General features: G+C 41.1%; 1 protein-coding gene across 4 annotated transcripts in view; it reads left to right on the top strand.

The window, feature by feature from the left end:
* The window catches only part of LOC5570798, a 142202-nt gene that overhangs the window by 64499 nt on the left and 59478 nt on the right, over positions 1–18225 (top strand). For all 4 annotated transcript variants that reach the window (XM_021849829.1, XM_021849828.1, XM_021849827.1 and 1 more), the window contains 2 exons: positions 14451–14648; positions 14872–15039. In XM_021849829.1, coding sequence (XP_021705521.1) covers positions 14451–14648; positions 14872–15039 — 366 coding nt within the window. The remainder of the gene's footprint in view (positions 1–14450; positions 14649–14871; positions 15040–18225) is intronic.

Raw genomic sequence — 18225 nt, 5'->3', positions numbered from 1 at the left:
TAAAATCCGTCAGGAACCGATAGAAACTCACACGATCCTTCCTGTTGTTCCTCCGGCAACCTTTAACCGAGCACCGCATTGTGATCCACAAGTCACTGAAAAAAAAAACTTGATAGATAGACAACTTGATTAAACTTTCCGAAGCGTTTCACACGAACTAGGAGCTGATCGAGTCGAAATGTAAACAAACTTTGAGAAAGTCATATGTGTTTGAACACATTCATGCTCTCCAGAGAGAGAGATCGAAGAGCAACATCTTGAGAACAGAGAACTTTGAATGACGTTTGAGGATCTAATACGACAAACACAATTTGTCACAAGAAACATGTTTCAAGATTTACTTGAAAATAAAAGGGGGTCCAGTTCGCAGTACCCAGATTTAGAGCAGAGTCTATGATTGGAGAGTTGCGCGAAGACTGAAACCACGTCTACCTATTGAACCGACAAATCGTCTAAAATAAACAAATACGTTTTGGGGCGAGAGGGGTATTGTTATCGTGACGAAATTTTGAAAAATATATTGCTACGGTTTAAGTTGCGGTGTAATACGATGATGTAACAAAATAATTGCTCTTCAGGGCCTACTATTTGTAAATGAATCCCCTTCTGGTAGTGCTTCGTGAAGCCCAAGCAGGACGGTTCGGTTTTGCGTCGTCCGATAGATTTTGCTCACAGTTTCGCGCGTGGTTTCGTAGCCGGAGATTTTTTTTTTCTGTTTTGGAGCGTCTTGCTGGGTAGTGCTTCGTGAAGTCCAAGCAGGACGGTTCGGTTTTGCGTCGTCCGATAGATTTTGCTCACAGTTTCGCGCGTGGTTTCGTAGCCGGAGAATTTTTTTTTCCTGTTTTGGAGCGTCTTGCTGGGTAGTGCTTCGTGAAGCCCAAGCAGGACAGTTCGCTTTTGCGTCGTCCGATAGATTTTGCTCACGGTTTCGCGCGTGTTTTCGTCGCCGGAGAATTTTTTTTTCTGTTTTGGAGCGTCTTGCTGGGTAGTGCTTCGTGAAGCCCAAGCAGGACAGTTCGGTTTTGCATCGTCCGATAGATTTTGCTCACGGTTTCGCGCGTGTTTTCGTCGCCGGAGGATTTTTTTTCTGTTTTAGAGCGTCTTGCTGGGTAGTGCTTCGTGAAGCCCAAGCAGGACAGTTCGGTTTTGCATCGTCCGATAGATTTTGCTCACGGTTTCGCGCGTGTTTTCGTCGCCGGAGGATTTTTTTTCTGTTTTAGAGCGTCTTGCTGGGTAGTGCTTCGTGAAGCCCAAGCAGGACAGTTCGGTTTTGCATCGTCCGATAGATTTTGCTCACGGTTTCGCGCGTGTTTTCGTTGCCGGAAATATTTTCCCTGTTTTGGAGCGTCTTGCTGGGTAGTGCTTCGTGAAGCCCAAGCAGGACGGTTCGCTTTTGCGTCGTCCGATAGATTTTGCTCACGGTTTCGCGCGTGGTTTCGTCGCCGATTTTTTTTTCTTCCTGTTTTGGAGCGTCTTGTTGGGTAGGTATTTGAGAAGGCCCAAGCAAGACAATTTGTTTTGTGTTCAGTCGAGGATGGATTACCAACTGGTGAGTTCGTTTCATGCTTATGATAACACATTTTTCTTGAAAGCGTAACTGTTATGTAATATTAAAACAAACTTTGTATGGTTCGTCACTATAAGTGTCGGCATTATTCGTGTTTCATATAATTTAAAATATATACATGTAATTTTCCGTTTTCGTCATTAATAAAAAAGTCTTTTGAATTGTTCGACATTATAGATGTTGACGTATTTTTTAAAGCTTCTACCAAAAACTTCTCGAGACAAAAATACAAAACTAGCTTTAAATATAAGTCGTATATTTGCCCCTTGTCCATGGATCGCATCACCGACCAGAGGTGACTCCCAGATCTTTTCCTCCCTCACTAATAAACACCCTTCCCGTGGTGATTGTGGAGATGCAGACGTATTCTCGGTCTCTAGAAGCAACAATCATTACACCCTAACATTCCATCCCATCCTAACTGACTGTAAGGACTTGGCCGGTGCCGTTATTGATCAATAATATTAGATCTGCTAAAATTGCACTTCGAGAGTAAGCGGAAACTCCCATCCCTTATTCATTTGGATCCCAGTGCAATTCTTACCAGTTCCGATCAATCACGGAGTAGCAACCATTGACATGTACAGTCAGTCTATGCTATGCTATGCTACTATTTGTAAATGAATCCCCTTCTTGTTACATGTAAAGTAAGTAATCTCCCTCTATCAGTGGAAATATACAACTCCGTTTCATAGTTGAAATGCAACTGAAATTGAATAAAGTTTACAATATTAGATAGTTTGTAAAGTATATAATATTAGTTCTTATTCAACCCAGACTTACGCTACAGATGCGGCTGCGTTCGGTTAATTCCCAGAGGGGCAGCAAACGGCTAAAAGAAATTCATTGTTTTCTCAGTTGCTCGTCGCGCGGAAACCGAAAAAGATCAAGTGTTTGAGTTCATGCTGTTTTTCGTGTGTGTTGTTGCAATTTTATACTAAACACTTCATTGTTACTACTTTACAATTACAAAACCAGAGATCAATTTCAATTTTGTTTTTTACGACTTTGTAAAAAAAACATTGAAATTGAGAGTTCATTAGAGTGAAGTTACTGGAAAGCGAATACAGTAAAATTGGTGGCCAGAACAATTAAGGAATTTGTGATCGGGGAACTTGTTGCCAGTTCTCTTTGCGCAACTCTCCATTCATAGACTCTGGTCTACAAGAGGTTTTGGGGGATGCGATGAAGGCAAAAGTACCTTGACCGTAGTTTTATGTGCGTTGAGTTATAGCACCCTGGAAGGAATTCGTAAAACTAAAATCGTTAAAGGTGATGGTCCCATAAGAAATCCATATTTCAATTCGGCATGCAATTTCAAAAATATACCTCCAACATCTCTGAAAATATACTACAGGAACAGTGTTCCTATTGTTAGTGCAAGGCTTTAAAATAAAGCGTTCATTCACAAATTTCATAACGCCGAAAATGGCAATTTTGGACACACACCCACCCCCTTCAGCGTTATGAAATTTGTGAACAGGCCCTTACACCGTCTTCAGCACAGGCTGCACAGACTGAACAATCACTAACATTAGGCAACGGACAACACGGAACACCCAGTAACCCAGTGGAGAATTTTTCGTTTGACAAAAAGTTTCTTCCGACTGGAACAGGAATCGAATCCACGCTTTGTGACACAATACGCCTAGATGACTGGCGCCGCTAACCGCTCGGCCACGAAGCCCACAAAGCCCCTTTTCGCACACTCAAAAAAATCCAAACGTCATTGCTACGTGAAAAATCACGTAGATCATTCTAAATTCATTTTACCTCCACTTCACCCGACCAAAATAAAAATCACTAAGCCATTCATAGCCACCAAATAGTGACTCGGTAATTGTTACTGAGGTTACCTATCGCACTTACATGAAATTCACGTAGGTGCCTAAGTTCATTTTGACATCTGCAAATTGTACGTACATTCGGTGTTGAGCTCAAATCCTAAGATGGCGCCCGCTTGTTTTTGTAGAACTTCAGAAGCTGCTGAACTTTAAACCCTGTGTAAGATTGATTTGAAGGTAAATATGCTTTGAATATCGAAGAATTCCTGCATTACTTCATATTTTATACCTGATTTATAACCTCTATCAATTATAGCACGCGAAGGCTACAACAAGGCAGACAAAACTCACAAAATTGGGAAAACAGAATTCAAAATGCTCAGATTGACAATACAAATATCACAATCTTTTAAGTTTGTTTACATTTTCCAATTGGGTTGTTTAGCGAAGAAAAATTCACAGTTTTTCATAGCTTGATCGAAGGAGCACATTTTTCTAAGTATAACACGATTTAATTGCATTTCAAAATCTTAATGTTGATATTATAAATGATTAAACAAGTTTTCAATCCGTCGACTCAATGACATTTCAATTCACACAATGACAGCTCGTTCCGAAGTAAAATTTACCGAGGGGTGATTCAAAAGTGATTTCCATACTAATTTCAAACGTGTTTTAAAAATACTTCCAGGTCACGGAAAATTGCATTTTCAACGTAGATTCCGAATATGCAAGAAACTGAATACCCCTAAACAAGCCAATTGGGAATTAGTTTTCTTCCAAAGCCTATTAGAAATAAGATCGGTCTTTATTTCAGGTAAATTTAATGCAAAACCATCTAGGTCCTACTGAAACGCTTCGTAAAGGCTACCGGAAAATCCACGTAGCTCTTACGTGTAGCGCCGGTGGAATGGACGAAGTACAAAAGTTCATGCGTTCATTCTGGGCTACCTATAATTCCCGTAAGAGCTACGTGAAAAGTGCGATGGAAAAAAATCACGTATGTTTTCACGTAACAATGACGTTTGGATTATTTTGTTTGATATTTTTATTCCCTGCAGGGAGAAATTAAATGAATCGTGATTTTTATACATTTGAATAAAAGAAGAATTTGAAATCTATATCATGATTCAGCAGTTTTCCCTTAAATGCACCACTAATGGTGCATTTGTTCTAGATAAGGTACAAAACGATGGTTTGCGCTCAGGCTCGAGCCTGAGCTGTAAGCCTGCACTCAAAATAATCCAAACGTCAAGTCCACGTGAAAAATCACTTCTTCTTTCTGGCGTTACGTCCCAACTGGAACAAAGCCTGCTTCTCAGATTAGTGTTCTTATAAGCACTTCCACAGTTATTAACTGAGAGCTTTCTTTGACGATTGACCATTTTTGCATGTGTATATCGTGTGGCAGGTACGAAGATACTCTATGCCCTGGGAATCGAGAAAATTTCCTTGACGAAAATATCCTCGACCTGTGGGATTCGAACCCACGACCCTCAGCATGGTCATGCTGAATAGCTGCGCGTTTACCGCCACGGCTATCTGGGCCCCAACAATCTACGTGAAAAATCACATAGATCCCCAAAAAGAACGAAGAAGAACAATCATTCAAAGAAGTCTCTTCGAGCAACTCTCTATACATATACAATTACAAAGTGGTAGATAAATATAGCCTTCCTTAGCCGAGTGGTTAGAGTCCGCAGCTACAAAGCAAAACCATGCTGAAGGTGTCTGGGTTCGATTCCCGGTCTGTCCACGATCTTTTCGTAATGGAAATTTCGTTGACTTCTCTGGGCATAGAGTATCATCGTACCTGTCACGCGATATACGAATGCGTAATACAGCAAATTTGACAAAGAAAGCTCTCAGTTAATAACTGTGGAAATGCTCATTGAACACTAAGCTGAGAAGCGGACTCTGTCCCATGTAGGACGTTATGCCAAGAAGAAGAAGAATACCTATACCTTCAATAATATTCAGTGTTGGTGACCGTCACACTTACGTGAAAAACATGTACTCGTAAATGAACCGAGAATTTGACAGTTTAGCTCCTATTTCATTTTATGTTGTGCTGAGTGTGCGTTCGTTGAAAATCCAAGTTCCACATTACAAACTTATATTAAAACGTTAAAAAGTTAAATATTAAAATTAAAACGATAATAGTAAGTACGCTTGGCTAAAGATAAGCTTTTAATCATTTTTGAAGTGATTTTATACCTTCAAAAAAAAATCGATTGACATTTTCGTTAAAAAACGTGTTTTGTATGGAAAAATCGTGTTTTCAAGGTCAAAACAATTTCTATTACGTTGTTTAGCGTAAGCTACAGTGTGCAGAGGGTTTCAATTTCGTAAAAGAGTGAAAACTTTTATTTTTTAACGCTTGAGTCTACCCTCTCCCTCTCCCTAACGCGTTACGTAAGTTGTGGAAGGTACCTAATAACTTCTGGTGAATCTATTTCTTATATTGAAAACATCATCATGAGCCGTATTTGTGTAAATTAATAACAACTAAGTTACTCCGGAGCAAGTGGGACCTAAAAAAACGATAGTTCATACAAATTGTTCAATAAAATTTTCAAATGTCACTGATTTGCAAATCCAACAACACGGTCGCATTTTGGCAACATAGTTGCTGGTGTGTGTCGAATTTGATCGAATAATTTCGAAATTGTGAAAACTTTAGAAGAAAGTTGTAAAATGAGCCATTAGACCAAGTTGTCTCGTTAAACGGGGCAAGTGGGACCCATCCAGTTTCAATCAGTAAGTCAACCATTGCAATAATAGGTTAGATTAATCATATATATTTTTAATTTTGAGTACATAATTTATGTACATAAGGGATCAACCATAACATACGTACCGTTTAGGAACAAAACATACATTTAATGGTATGTCACATCGCACTTAATTGAAAATTGCTCACTAAAAGCGTCAAGAGCACTGCCGTTATACGCATAATTGTCCCATGTTACTTTTTGTGAATTTTGACTTTTTATTATCAAACAGTTTATTTTTACGTATAGTTCTAGAAAACACTTACCAAAAATTAACTTTGTTCGGAAACTCAATGAAAAGCAAGCCAAGTCAATTTGTCCCATTGTTGAATTTCCACGCATAACTGTCCCACTACTGTATTTCTACGCAAAACTGTCACACTATACAATTCGCTGCGCTAATCTCGAACAAAATATTCAGTAGGCAGTTTTTAATTAGCTGGTGTTTGGGAAAATCGTTTTGAATATCTTCTTACGTTGGCTTTACATTCCATGTGGAACCCAACCTGTTTTATGTGTTTATATTATCGGGATGCATTCATCATTCATGCGAGCCTAACTTCAAATTTGATTGAAATTTTCAATATCAAAATATTATTTCCCATTCGTTTTTCAATGAATTTACAGGGCCGATCACAAAATTCTTCTAGTTTTTGGAACCGCAGTCATCGATTAGAAATTTACCGTAATTTTGGATTAATGACGAAGACTACTGAGGTAATCCCACTTGAAGAATCAGTTACCTCTTAAATTTCGAGTCCATGGCTTGCGACAAATCAACTTCATGATTTAGCAAACAAGTCTAAATAAAAATGGTTCGACCGATTTTGGATGACTTGGCTACATGCTGGGTTGTTCCAAATACCGGTTCACTGGTGGAAGTGGCCATTATATTGGCGAATCTGATACCTGGCTTGCGACATATCAATTTTCGTGAATTAGGTGAAAAGCTTTTGGATGACTTGGCCACATACTGGGTTATTGCGGATAACTAATTGTTCGGTGCAAGTGGCAAATACGTTGGCGGTTCTAAACCTTAATTTGCGATGTATCAAATATCATGATTTTTCAAACCAAGTTCAAAAAAATGTCAAATCGTGTGATGATTTGTGTCGTAAATTTTGAGTTTAATATTTACTACCAACTGGTGAGTTCGTTTCATGCTTATGATAACACATTTTTTCTTGAAAGCGTAACTTTTACGTAATATTAAAACAAACTTTGTATGGTTCGTCACTATAAGTGTCGGCATTATTCGTGTTTCATATAATTTAAAATATATACATGTAATTTTCAGTTTTCGTCATTAATAAAAAAGTCTTTTGAATTGTTCGACATTATAGATGTTGACGTATTTTTTAAAGCTTCTACCAAAAACTTCTCGAGACAAAAATACAAAACTAGCTTTAAATATAAGTCGTATATTTCCCCCTTGTCCATGGATCGCATCACCGACCAGAGGTGACTCCCAGATCTTTTCCTCCCTCACTAATAAACACCCTTCCCGTGGTGATTGTGGAAATGCAGAGGTATTCTCGGTCTCTAGAAGCAACAATCATTACACCCTAACATTCCTTCCCCACCCTAACTGACTGTAAGGACTTGGCCGGCGCCGTTATTGATCAATAATATTAGATCTGCTAAAATTGCACTTCGAGAGTAAGCGGAAACTCCCATCTCTTATTCATTTGGATCCCAGTGCAATTCTTTCCAGTTCCGATCAATCACGGAGTAGCAACCATTGACATGTACAGTCAGTCTATGCTATGCTATGCTATGCTATGCTAAATTTTGAGTTTAATATTTACTCTGCAGAATAATCTTGAATTTGCAGACGAGTTTCTGTCAAGCCTGCAGCTGGAAGAGTCGATATAGGAATTTATTACATCTTATAAACTCTCTAACTTATCCATCCACTCTTTCTTTCACTAACTCATACATTGTCACATTGTCACACAGAAAACTTTCCATCCCAAACTATAAAATCGTATTTCTTCACTACCCCACACGTGGCTCCGTTTGGCACATGTCACTTGAGCCTTCATTAGATGCCTTAACATAGTCTTGATGATATACGTTCTCTACATTCGGTACAATTTATACGTAAGAACGGTAATCTACAGCATTATGCTAAGCACATAATTAGTCACTACTATCAGTGGGACTGTTATGCGTAGAAATTCACCAAAAACCCCGTATTTCTAGGCATAACAGTCCCACTTTGAATTTCATAGCTAAATTTACTTTTTTTCCATAACACAAACTCTTGACTCTAATGAACACGCTATTCTTTATACTATTGTAAAGATTCTAATTTCATTTACCACACACCTGGTCAATACGAGGCCAAAATGTGTTGAAATCTTTAAACGCGTTTTTCTCGATTGCATATTTTGGAACATGGGACAATTATGCGTATAACGGCAGAGCAGGGCTGTTAAATTTAATGAATATCACTTGACTTTGACAATTGAATATTGCTAATATCATCCTTTCCCGTGCAAAAAGTCATCGGTAAATGTTTTTCCAATGATCTTTTCCGAAATACTATCGGTTGCCAATATTTGCTAATGCAATACTTTGCATGCTATACTTACTTTACTTTTGCTGGCTCTACTTCCTTCAAGACATGACCTGCGCCACAATGTAACGCCAACTAACTCGGTCCATGGCTGCTAACCTCCAATTTCTCGATCGCCCCACACTTCCAAGATCCTGCTCCACTTGGTGAAACCAACTACCTCGTTGCGCTCCCCTTCGCTTTGTTCCGGCCGGATTTGAGGGGAACACCATTTTTGCGGGATTGTTGTCCGGCATTCTCACAACGTATCCCGCCCATCGTACCCTTCCAGCTTTGGCGACTTTCTGGATACTGGGTTCACCATAGAGTTGCGCAAGCTCGTGGTTCATTCTTCTCCTCCATGCGCCGTTCTCACATATTCCGCCGAAGATCGTCCTAAGCACACGTCGTTCAAAAACTCCTAGCTCCTGAAGGTCCTCTTCGAGCATTGTCCATGTCTCATGCCCGTAGAGGACTATCGGTCTAGCGTCTTGTACATGGTACACTTAGTACGGAAGTGAAGTTTACCTGACCGCAAGGTCTTGTGGAGTCCGTAGTAAGCACGACTTCCGGCAATGATACGTCTTCGAATTTCTCTGCTGCAGTTGTTATCCGACGTTATCAATGATCCGAGGTAGACAAATTCGTCCACAACCTCGAACTCATTCCCGTCGATCATCACGCGTCTGCCAATGCGAGTTCTATCGCGCTCGGTTCCTCCAGCCAGCAGATATTTTGTCTTCGACGTATTTACCTTCAATCCAACCCGATCTGCTTCACGTTTCAGCCAGGTATACTGTTCAGAAACCACCTGGAACGTTCTTCCGACAATGTCCACGTCGTCAGCAAAGCAGATGAACTGGCTTGATGTATTAAAAATCGTGCCCCGCATGTTTAAGCCCGCCCGTTTCATAACACCTTCTAGCGCAATATTGAACAGGAGGCAGGAAAGACCATCGCCTTGTCGAAGTCCTTTGCGTGTTTCAAACGAGTCCGACAATGCACCCGATATCTTCATACAGCACTGTACACTATCCATCATTGCTTTGACCAGTCTAGTCAGTTTCCCGGGAAAACCATTCTCGTCCGTAATCTTCCATAGCTCTTCGCGGTCGATGGTATCATAGGTCGCTTTGAAATCGATGGATAGGTGGTGCGTAGGGACTTGATATTCGCTACACTTTTGGAGGACCTGCCGCAACATAAAGATTTGGTCTGTCGTCGATCGCCCGTCCACAAAACCGGCTTGATAACTTCCCACAAATCTGCTTACCAGTGGCGATAGACGGCGGAAGATGATCTGGGAAAGCACTTTATAGGCTGCGTTTAGAATGGCGTTCGCTCGATAGTTCTCACATTCTAACTTGTCACCCTTTTTGTATATTGGGTATATTATTCCCTCCTTCCACTCCTCCGGCAGCTGTTCTGTATCCCAGATCCTGGCTATCAATCGGTACAGACAAGTGGCCAACCTGTCCGGGTCCATTTGAATAAGTTCCGCTCCAATACCATCGTTTCCAGTTGCTTTGTTGTTCTTGAGCTGTTTGATAGCATCCTTAACTTCACCTATTGTGGGAGTTCCTTCCACCTTTCAATCACCTCACGTTCGTCCGTCAAGATACCTCCATCCTTATCCCGGTACATTTCGGCTCACGGCACAAAGCCTTTACGGGATGCATTGAGTTTCTTGTAGAACTTACGTGTTTCTTGAGAACGATACAGCTGCTCCATCTATTCGCACTCCAACTCTTCCAGGCGGCGCTTTTTATCCCGGAATAGATGGGTTTGATGTCTTCGCTTCTGTTTGTATCGTTCACGTTTTGACGGGTGCCTTGCTGCAGCATCATCGCCCGCGCTGCATTCTTCTCCTCCAAAACCGTCTGACACTCCTCGTCGAACCAACCGTTCCGTCGATTTCCTTCCACGAACCCAATGGCACCTTCCGCTGCGTTGTTAATGGCTGCTTTGAGACTACTCCAGCAGTCCTCAAGAGGGGCATCGGTTAACTCTCCCTCTTCCGGCAACGCTGCTTCAAGGCTTTGCGCGTAATCAGTTGCGACTTCGGGTAGCTTGAGTCGTTCCAGATTGTACCGTGGCGGGCGTCGGTACCGAAAGTTGTTCACAACAGAGAGTCGTTGGCGCACTTTAACCGTCACTAGGTAGTGGTCCGGATCGATGTTTGCGCCGCGATAGGTTCTGACGTCGATAATGTCCGAGAAGTGTCTTCCATCAATCAAAACGTGGTCGATTTGCGATTCAGTCTGTTGAGGTGGTCTCCAGGTGTACCGATACGGGAGGCTGTGCTGGAAGTAGGTACTACTTATGGCCATGTTTTTGGAGGCGGCGAAATCAATCAGTCTAAGGCCGTTTTCGTTCGTAAGCTGGTGAACGCTGAACTTCCCTATAGGGCAAATGTACCATTAGTGGTGCACCTAAGGGAAAACTGCTAAAACACGGGGATAAAATCATAAAATATATGATTTTAATGCATCATTCGATAGATTTCAAATCCTTCTATCATTCATATGTATAAAAATCACGATTCATTTGAAATTTCCCTGCAAAAAGCCTTGCACCAATAATAGGAACACTGTTCCTTTAGTGGAGGTATGTTTTAAGAATGGTTCCTTTAGTGGCGAAATCCATTGATTTCTTTTGGGAGCCTCCACTATGGGTACTGATGCACCACTACAGGTGCAAAGGAGCAAACATCTTAAGCAAAATAATTGTTTTAAATAGTTTTACGGTTAAATTCAATGAATATTATTTGATTACTTATATTATTATTATTTATCTTTATTAGAGTGGCTTTTCGCCCTTGGCGAGTTCACCACTTACTTATATTATTTTCGCATCTTACATCACAGAAAAATATCACATAATCATTTATTACTGCGTAACATGCCAAAACACACTACCTCCACTAAAGGAGCGTTTGCCCTAATCGGTCTAAATTTCTTTTCCTGGCCAACCTGTGAGCGTTGAGATCTCCGATAACGATTTTAACATCATGGCTTGGGCAGCTGTCCTATTCACGTTCCAGCTGCGATTTGCATGCCATAAGCATTTCAATTTTACCCAAATTTTTGTTTTCGATCTCAGTATCATATTTCGCTATCTAAAATCGATCTAAACACGTTTTGGACATTGATTTATTTTTATTCACAAATTTATGAATTTTGATTTTTGATTTTTCTAATTTTTATTTTTGAGCATCCCTATCCTTTTTCATTTTTTCTTGAAGGCTCTTCTGGGTACCTATTTTTGACAATAAAAATAAAATAAAAAATAAAAATTTGAATGTTTGCAGTACTTTTGAAAATATAATGTGTTTTTATTTTCTTTTTCTTATTTTTGAACATATTTTATTTTCCGTGTGACTAACGGAAAAATCGATTTGAAATCATTTCAATTCCACCAGGTTCTTCTTCTGTGATAGGTTGATAGTAGAAAAATATAAAATGTACACATTATTACGCTTTATATTAGACCCAGGCATTTGTAGGTTATGTAGGTGTACGATTTTTAAATTATTTCTGTTGGTTCAGGTTCAAGAAACATTGTTTTCCGTTTTTTTTTGTGATTTTGTCACACTTCTAATCTAATCTAAGCGCTTGCTCAGCCAATATTGAAGGGCATCCTGGAAATACCTGATTTTTTTCAGATATTTTCTTGCCAGTATTAATATTTGCAGAATATCAGCGTTGTGATACAAATCTCGCGTTCAGTATCATAAGGACGTAACTGCAATGATCGATTTCTCTTCATCGATTTTCTCTTTAGCCAATTACTTAGTCGGGCTATTTTCGATTCAGTAGAAGGAACAAATTGTCCTTCATCATGTTGCATCGTAAAATGTAACCAAAAATGATTGAACTTCGTGTACTAATCAAAAGAGAGAATCGACGAAGAGAAATCGATTACTGCAGATACCGTAAAACGGGGCGAATAGAAAAAGTGGGGCGAATAGAAACAAAGCGACCTTCAGTTAAAAATGTGAATATTTTGTAATGATAACCTTTAAAAACCTACTGAAATACTTTTTTTCCATTAGTTGAATAGCAACAGAGTACCGCTAGACTATTATCAAATTAAAAATTTTGCCACATTTCTCATTAAAAAATTGAGAAGAAAATATTTAAATCTCAATCATTTTTGATAGCTTGAAACATCCGCCATTTTTGCTGATTTCAAAAATGATCGAAAATTGAATTTAATTTTAAAAATTTTATATTTTTTCTTCATTAAGTAAATACATGTTGATATTTCTTCTAGATGCACTTAAAAATGTGATTATTTTTCCATTAAAATGAAAAAAAGTATTGATATTTACTGAACAGTGTTTCTATTCGCCCCATTGCGGGGTGAATAGAAACATACAACATTTTCATAAATCTTTGTACGATATCATTTTTATTTTTTAACAGCAATTGGGGTCTTAGCAAAGGAAGATGCGACCCATATTTAAGGCTAATAAAATTGGTTTTTATCCGCACGGTTTAAGTTGTACACATTCAAACATGTCGGAAAGTGTTTCTATTCGCCCCATTTTACGGTACGCCTGTATGATGCCCAACACGAGAAATATTAAAATAGCCAGTGGGGTGTAAATTTTGGGGTTGAAGACAATTGAAAAACTCATGACGATTAGGTTATTCACGCATGAATAAACTGATAGACAAAATATTTTCAATTCGAGGAATGAAAAAAAACGGGGACAACCGTACCAACCGTTTCAATTCAGGGTTAGAGGTAAAATCGTTGGGAGTGGCGTTGCTAAGAATATTAAAGCACACTCCTTTGTCGTTCTCCTGGGATGGGACATGGGCTTTTCTTCCTCATGTCCTGGCTCTAGAGCCTTGGCTTAAGTGCCTTTGCTCGCTCTCTGAAACGAGATGGAAACTTATTTGCCCCCTTAATTTCCGGTATGCAGGAACCGAAGCTTTTTCCCATAAAAATGCAATTTGATCAAAAATTATAATAATGAGTATTAAAAACGATCTCACCAGACTTAAGTAGGGGAAAAGCACCAATTTTCGACCCATTCATACGATTTTGGCCTACTTTGTATGGAAATCCGAAAATTGGCACAGATTTCTTAGTGCTTTTCCCCTAGTGTTTAAACATTTGACATTTTCTACTCCTAGATCGTGGATTCCGCTGTTACTTCTAAATGATTGCGCTTGAGGCTATTAACAGTAGGTTTTCAGTGGTCAGCAAAGACAACATTTTTCGTTTCTAGGAGCCTTGGGTTATTGCTGCATTGTTCCGACTGCTAATGTAATTATTGTTGGTTCATCCACTAGCCAAAACCACTTCCTGACTGAATTCAGGCTCAAACATTGACGGAAGTTCATCGTTTTTGGAAACAGCAACACTTCTCAGTAATAACAATTTGCACTACCGCCATGCGGGGTGACATTGGACCTAGAAAGTGACTCTGACAGCATTTTTCGATGCATCTCATGGCTAGAACCGGAGTCAAAAGTCTAATCCACGACCATACCAAAGAATACCCCCTTGAAAAACTTTTCCTAAACAAGCTATGACTTTCACTTTCCCCGGGGTGCAATTTTTGATTACGTGTTGAAAATCTTATCACAGTGGTGACAGAACAAAAACTCATGTGAATATATATAGTCATTGCAGTGTTTCGATAAAAAATACTTTGAATTGACGTCGAAGCCGTAAATTAAACTTGTACAAAAAAAAAAAAGAAAACACATTCTGTTTCACTCAATTATGTTTTATTTTCTTTGTTTCAGAACTGGCTGGAGAAAATGAGGGAATTGGTGGTCATTTGTTATTCCTTCCATAAATGTGTCTTCCTTCTAAGATTTTGTACCGACTTGGCATCTTATGAACCAGCAACATTGAGATTCATCAACAACTATAATTCTACTACATCTCTCTACCAGCGACACTCAAAAAAGCTGCTTGTTACATTCCGAAATGAAAATATGGTAAATATGTACTTTATTTAGTTCAATCTATTCATTATCACTCATAGGAAAGGTATGGACATTATTTCATGCTAAATATGGACATTTTTCATTACTCTCCTCTTTGGCACGCTTTTTGCATAAGTCTTCTTGTCATAGTTCTCATAACAAAGTGGCACCAAAGTTATCAGGCTTGAACTCTCGTTCACTAAATTAATGTAAACATCTGGTAATTTATTTTCAGCTTTATGATCAACCACCACAGACATCTGGTCGAAAATGTCTTCTCCCAAAACAAATTAATTCAGTGCAATCAGATTTACAACAAGAACAAATGGTGGAACCGGCCTTTTTTGATATTTACCTGTGTGACGATTGCGACGCAGAGCTCTACTCCTTTGACGCTTATGTGGTAAGTAATTATTCCATATCCCATCGAAAATCTCCTGGGCCTTCACTAATTATTTCTCATATGACATACATTTTTGCAAAGAAACTGTAGTACCACATTTGGTATACTCCCATTTGATATAACGCAGTTTGGTATAATTGACGTTAGGCATAATGCCGTTTAGCATAACATGAAGAACAGGCTATCGTCAACGAAGGGCCATGCCATCCCGACTATGGGTACATAACAAAATTATATCAGCTTATGTTATTATGATATGGAGATTTTATCGATGAAAGCATCACGTTGATGGCAAAATACAAATCAAAACCGTATGTTTACAAAACTTTTATATTTTTCCTTTAAAGTGTGGATCAAAAGCTTCCGTTTGATGTAAAAAAAGTTCTTAATTCATCAATAATTTCGTATAATAAAAAATAGGTTCTCTCAGTAGTGCTACTATAGGAACAATAGGTTTACTGTTGCGTTGGCGCAAGGGAGCTCAAATTTTAAGCAAAACTAATTATTTCGATCATGTTTTGAACAAAGTCAAGCTGTGTATCAATGATACTTAGGTAAATAGCTCCTGACCTTCATGTCAAAAAATATGTTGAAACGATTTATAGCGAAACGGCCGTAAAAAGCCACTAGTGCGACTATAGGGGACTGTCTACTAAGGGAACACTGACCCTACTTATGTTGTGGAAAATTTGGTTTGCCGACATCTCTGTGAATGAGTTCCGAGATTCGGTATTGAAAGTTACCGAATTCTCAGCTCTTGGGTTTTCCGCGAATTGTTTCGCTGAGGTCGGTGAAATAATTTAAGTGTGTATGGATCTCCGTTTACCCGGTTCACCGTATTTTCGAGGTCATTCGACATGTAAACCGCGTACACTTTTTTTTTTCTTCCTTCTAAGCAATGGGGGGATAATCTGCTCAACAGACTCCGGACCGAGGTCCGGGAGTGTGGGGTTGGGGACCATTTACTACGTACAAGCAGTAAACAGGACTACACCCCCGACCCACTAAACCATTTCCATTGCCGCCAAACCCTTCGTCTCTCCGGGACCACCAAGAAGGCATTGCTTCGGAGAGGGGCTATTGCACATCGCATCCTCCAGGTTAGCTGCGTAGCCATGCAGCAACGAACATCGATGACACGCTTATGGGGGTCCACCAAGGTAGCATGCTGGCGCATTGCCAGCTTCCCGGGTGGTCCTCACCTCCCGTTGTCCGCTGAAAGCGGGCAGGGTCGACCACTAAGCCCGCGCCCAGCTGCACCGCAGGTATCAAGAACTGATACTGCGGGCTTCGCAATTTGACCTACTGAAGGCTCAGGCCCTATCAGCTAGCACCAGCTGGGATTGCTGACGAAGGGGCCTCCACCTGCCCCGAACAACCAGAGGCTCGTATCCACCCAGTAGACCGGCGCCACGACAGCAGCGCTACCAGAATGTTCTCCCCGCGGCCACTTAATCGCTGTAAGGGTCGATTTCGACCGTAGGGCACCGGTATGACCTACGTAGCCGACTGCGAACCCTTGGACCACCTGTTGTTTAGCGTCTGCACTAGTCACTCCTCGAGTCCACACGCCACCTCCTTTGGAGTTCCGAGACAATGTGGGTGATAGCCGATGAAACGGCATTCCAGCCAAACTCGTCTGCACACATCCTCTGGACCAAATTGTCCGGAGTCGTGTCCCGACCGCATGTGGCAAACATGCGGTCACGCATTGTGCGGAAACGCGGGCACACGAACAAAACGTGTTCCGCCGTTTCCTCTAAACCTGCACAAACTGGACATTCGGGAGAACCCGCATGACCGAAACGGTGTAGATACTGTCTAAAGCATCCATGGCCTGAAAGGACCTGTGTTAGGTGGAATGTTAGTTCCCCATGGCGCCTATTGACCCAGATATCCAACCTCGGAATCAACCTGTGAGTCCACACTCCCTTGGTGGAACTGTCCCACGCGCGCTGCCATTTGACCATGGATGCCAGTCTGGCAGTCCTGCGTATGCCTCTTGTGCCGCGCATTTCGAAACACTCTATGTCTTCCATGATAAGGATACCAATAGGCATCATACCGGTGATGACACAGAGTGCATCGTGTGACACGGTACGGTACGCGCTCGCAACCCTCAGGCACATTAGCCTATAAGTACTCTCTAGCTTGCTACGGTAGCTATTCGTACTCAAAGCCGTGCCCCAAGCCGGGCCACCATACCTCAGTATAGACGAGGCGACACTGGCCAGAAGCTTACGCTTACTGGCGTACACCGCAGAGCTATTGGACATCATCCGGGACAGTGCCACAATAGCTGTGGAGGCTCTCTTGCAGGCATAATCGACATGGCTACCGAAGGTAAGCTTGTCGTCGATCATCACCCCCAAGTGTTTGACGGAGCGCTTCGAAGTGATTGTGCAGTCGCCTACACTGATCACCGCTTGCTGCACCGACTTTCGGTTGTTGACAACAACAGCCTCAGTCTTGTGGTGAGCCAATTCCAGTTTCCTGGAGCTCATCCACTCCTCCACAATTGCGATCGAGTGGGCTGCAGTCAATTCCACTTCTTCGATCGATTCACCATAGACCTCCAGCGTAATATCGTCGGCAAAGCCAACGATGACCACACCCGCCGGGAATTTTAATCTCAACACCTCGTCGTACATGACATTCCATAACACCGGACCCAGGATGGAACCTTGCGGGACTCCTGAGGTTATGTGAAAGCACTTCCGACCCACCTCTGTGTCATAGACTAATACCCGATTCTGGAAGTAACTTCCGAGAATCTTGTACAGGTACTCGGGTATCCCCAGACGCAGGAGCGCATCAGCAATAGCCGCCCAACTGGCACTATTAAATGCGTTCCTTACATCCAGAGTCACTACTGCGCAGTAGCGAATACCCCTCCTCTTACGCTGGAGTGCTATCTCAGCGGTTTTCTTAACCGTCAGGATAGCGTCTACGGTGGACCTCCCTTTCCGGAAGCCGAACTGGTTGCCTGAGAGACCATTTACACCCTCGGTGTACCTCGACAGTCTGTTGAGGATGATCTTCTCGAGCACTTTCCCCACAGTGTCAATCAAGCATATTGGTCTATACGCCGACGGGTCACCGGGTGGTTTCCCCGCCTTTGGCAATAGTACCAGGCTCTGCCTCTTCCACGCATCTGGAAATACTCCCTCGTCCAGGCATATCTGC

Source organism: Aedes aegypti, chromosome 3 (assembly GCF_002204515.2).
Source record: "Aedes aegypti strain LVP_AGWG chromosome 3, AaegL5.0 Primary Assembly, whole genome shotgun sequence".
Classification (NCBI taxonomy): Eukaryota; Metazoa; Arthropoda; class Insecta; order Diptera; family Culicidae; genus Aedes; species Aedes aegypti.
This window is presented reverse-complemented; position numbering and strand designations above follow the sequence as displayed.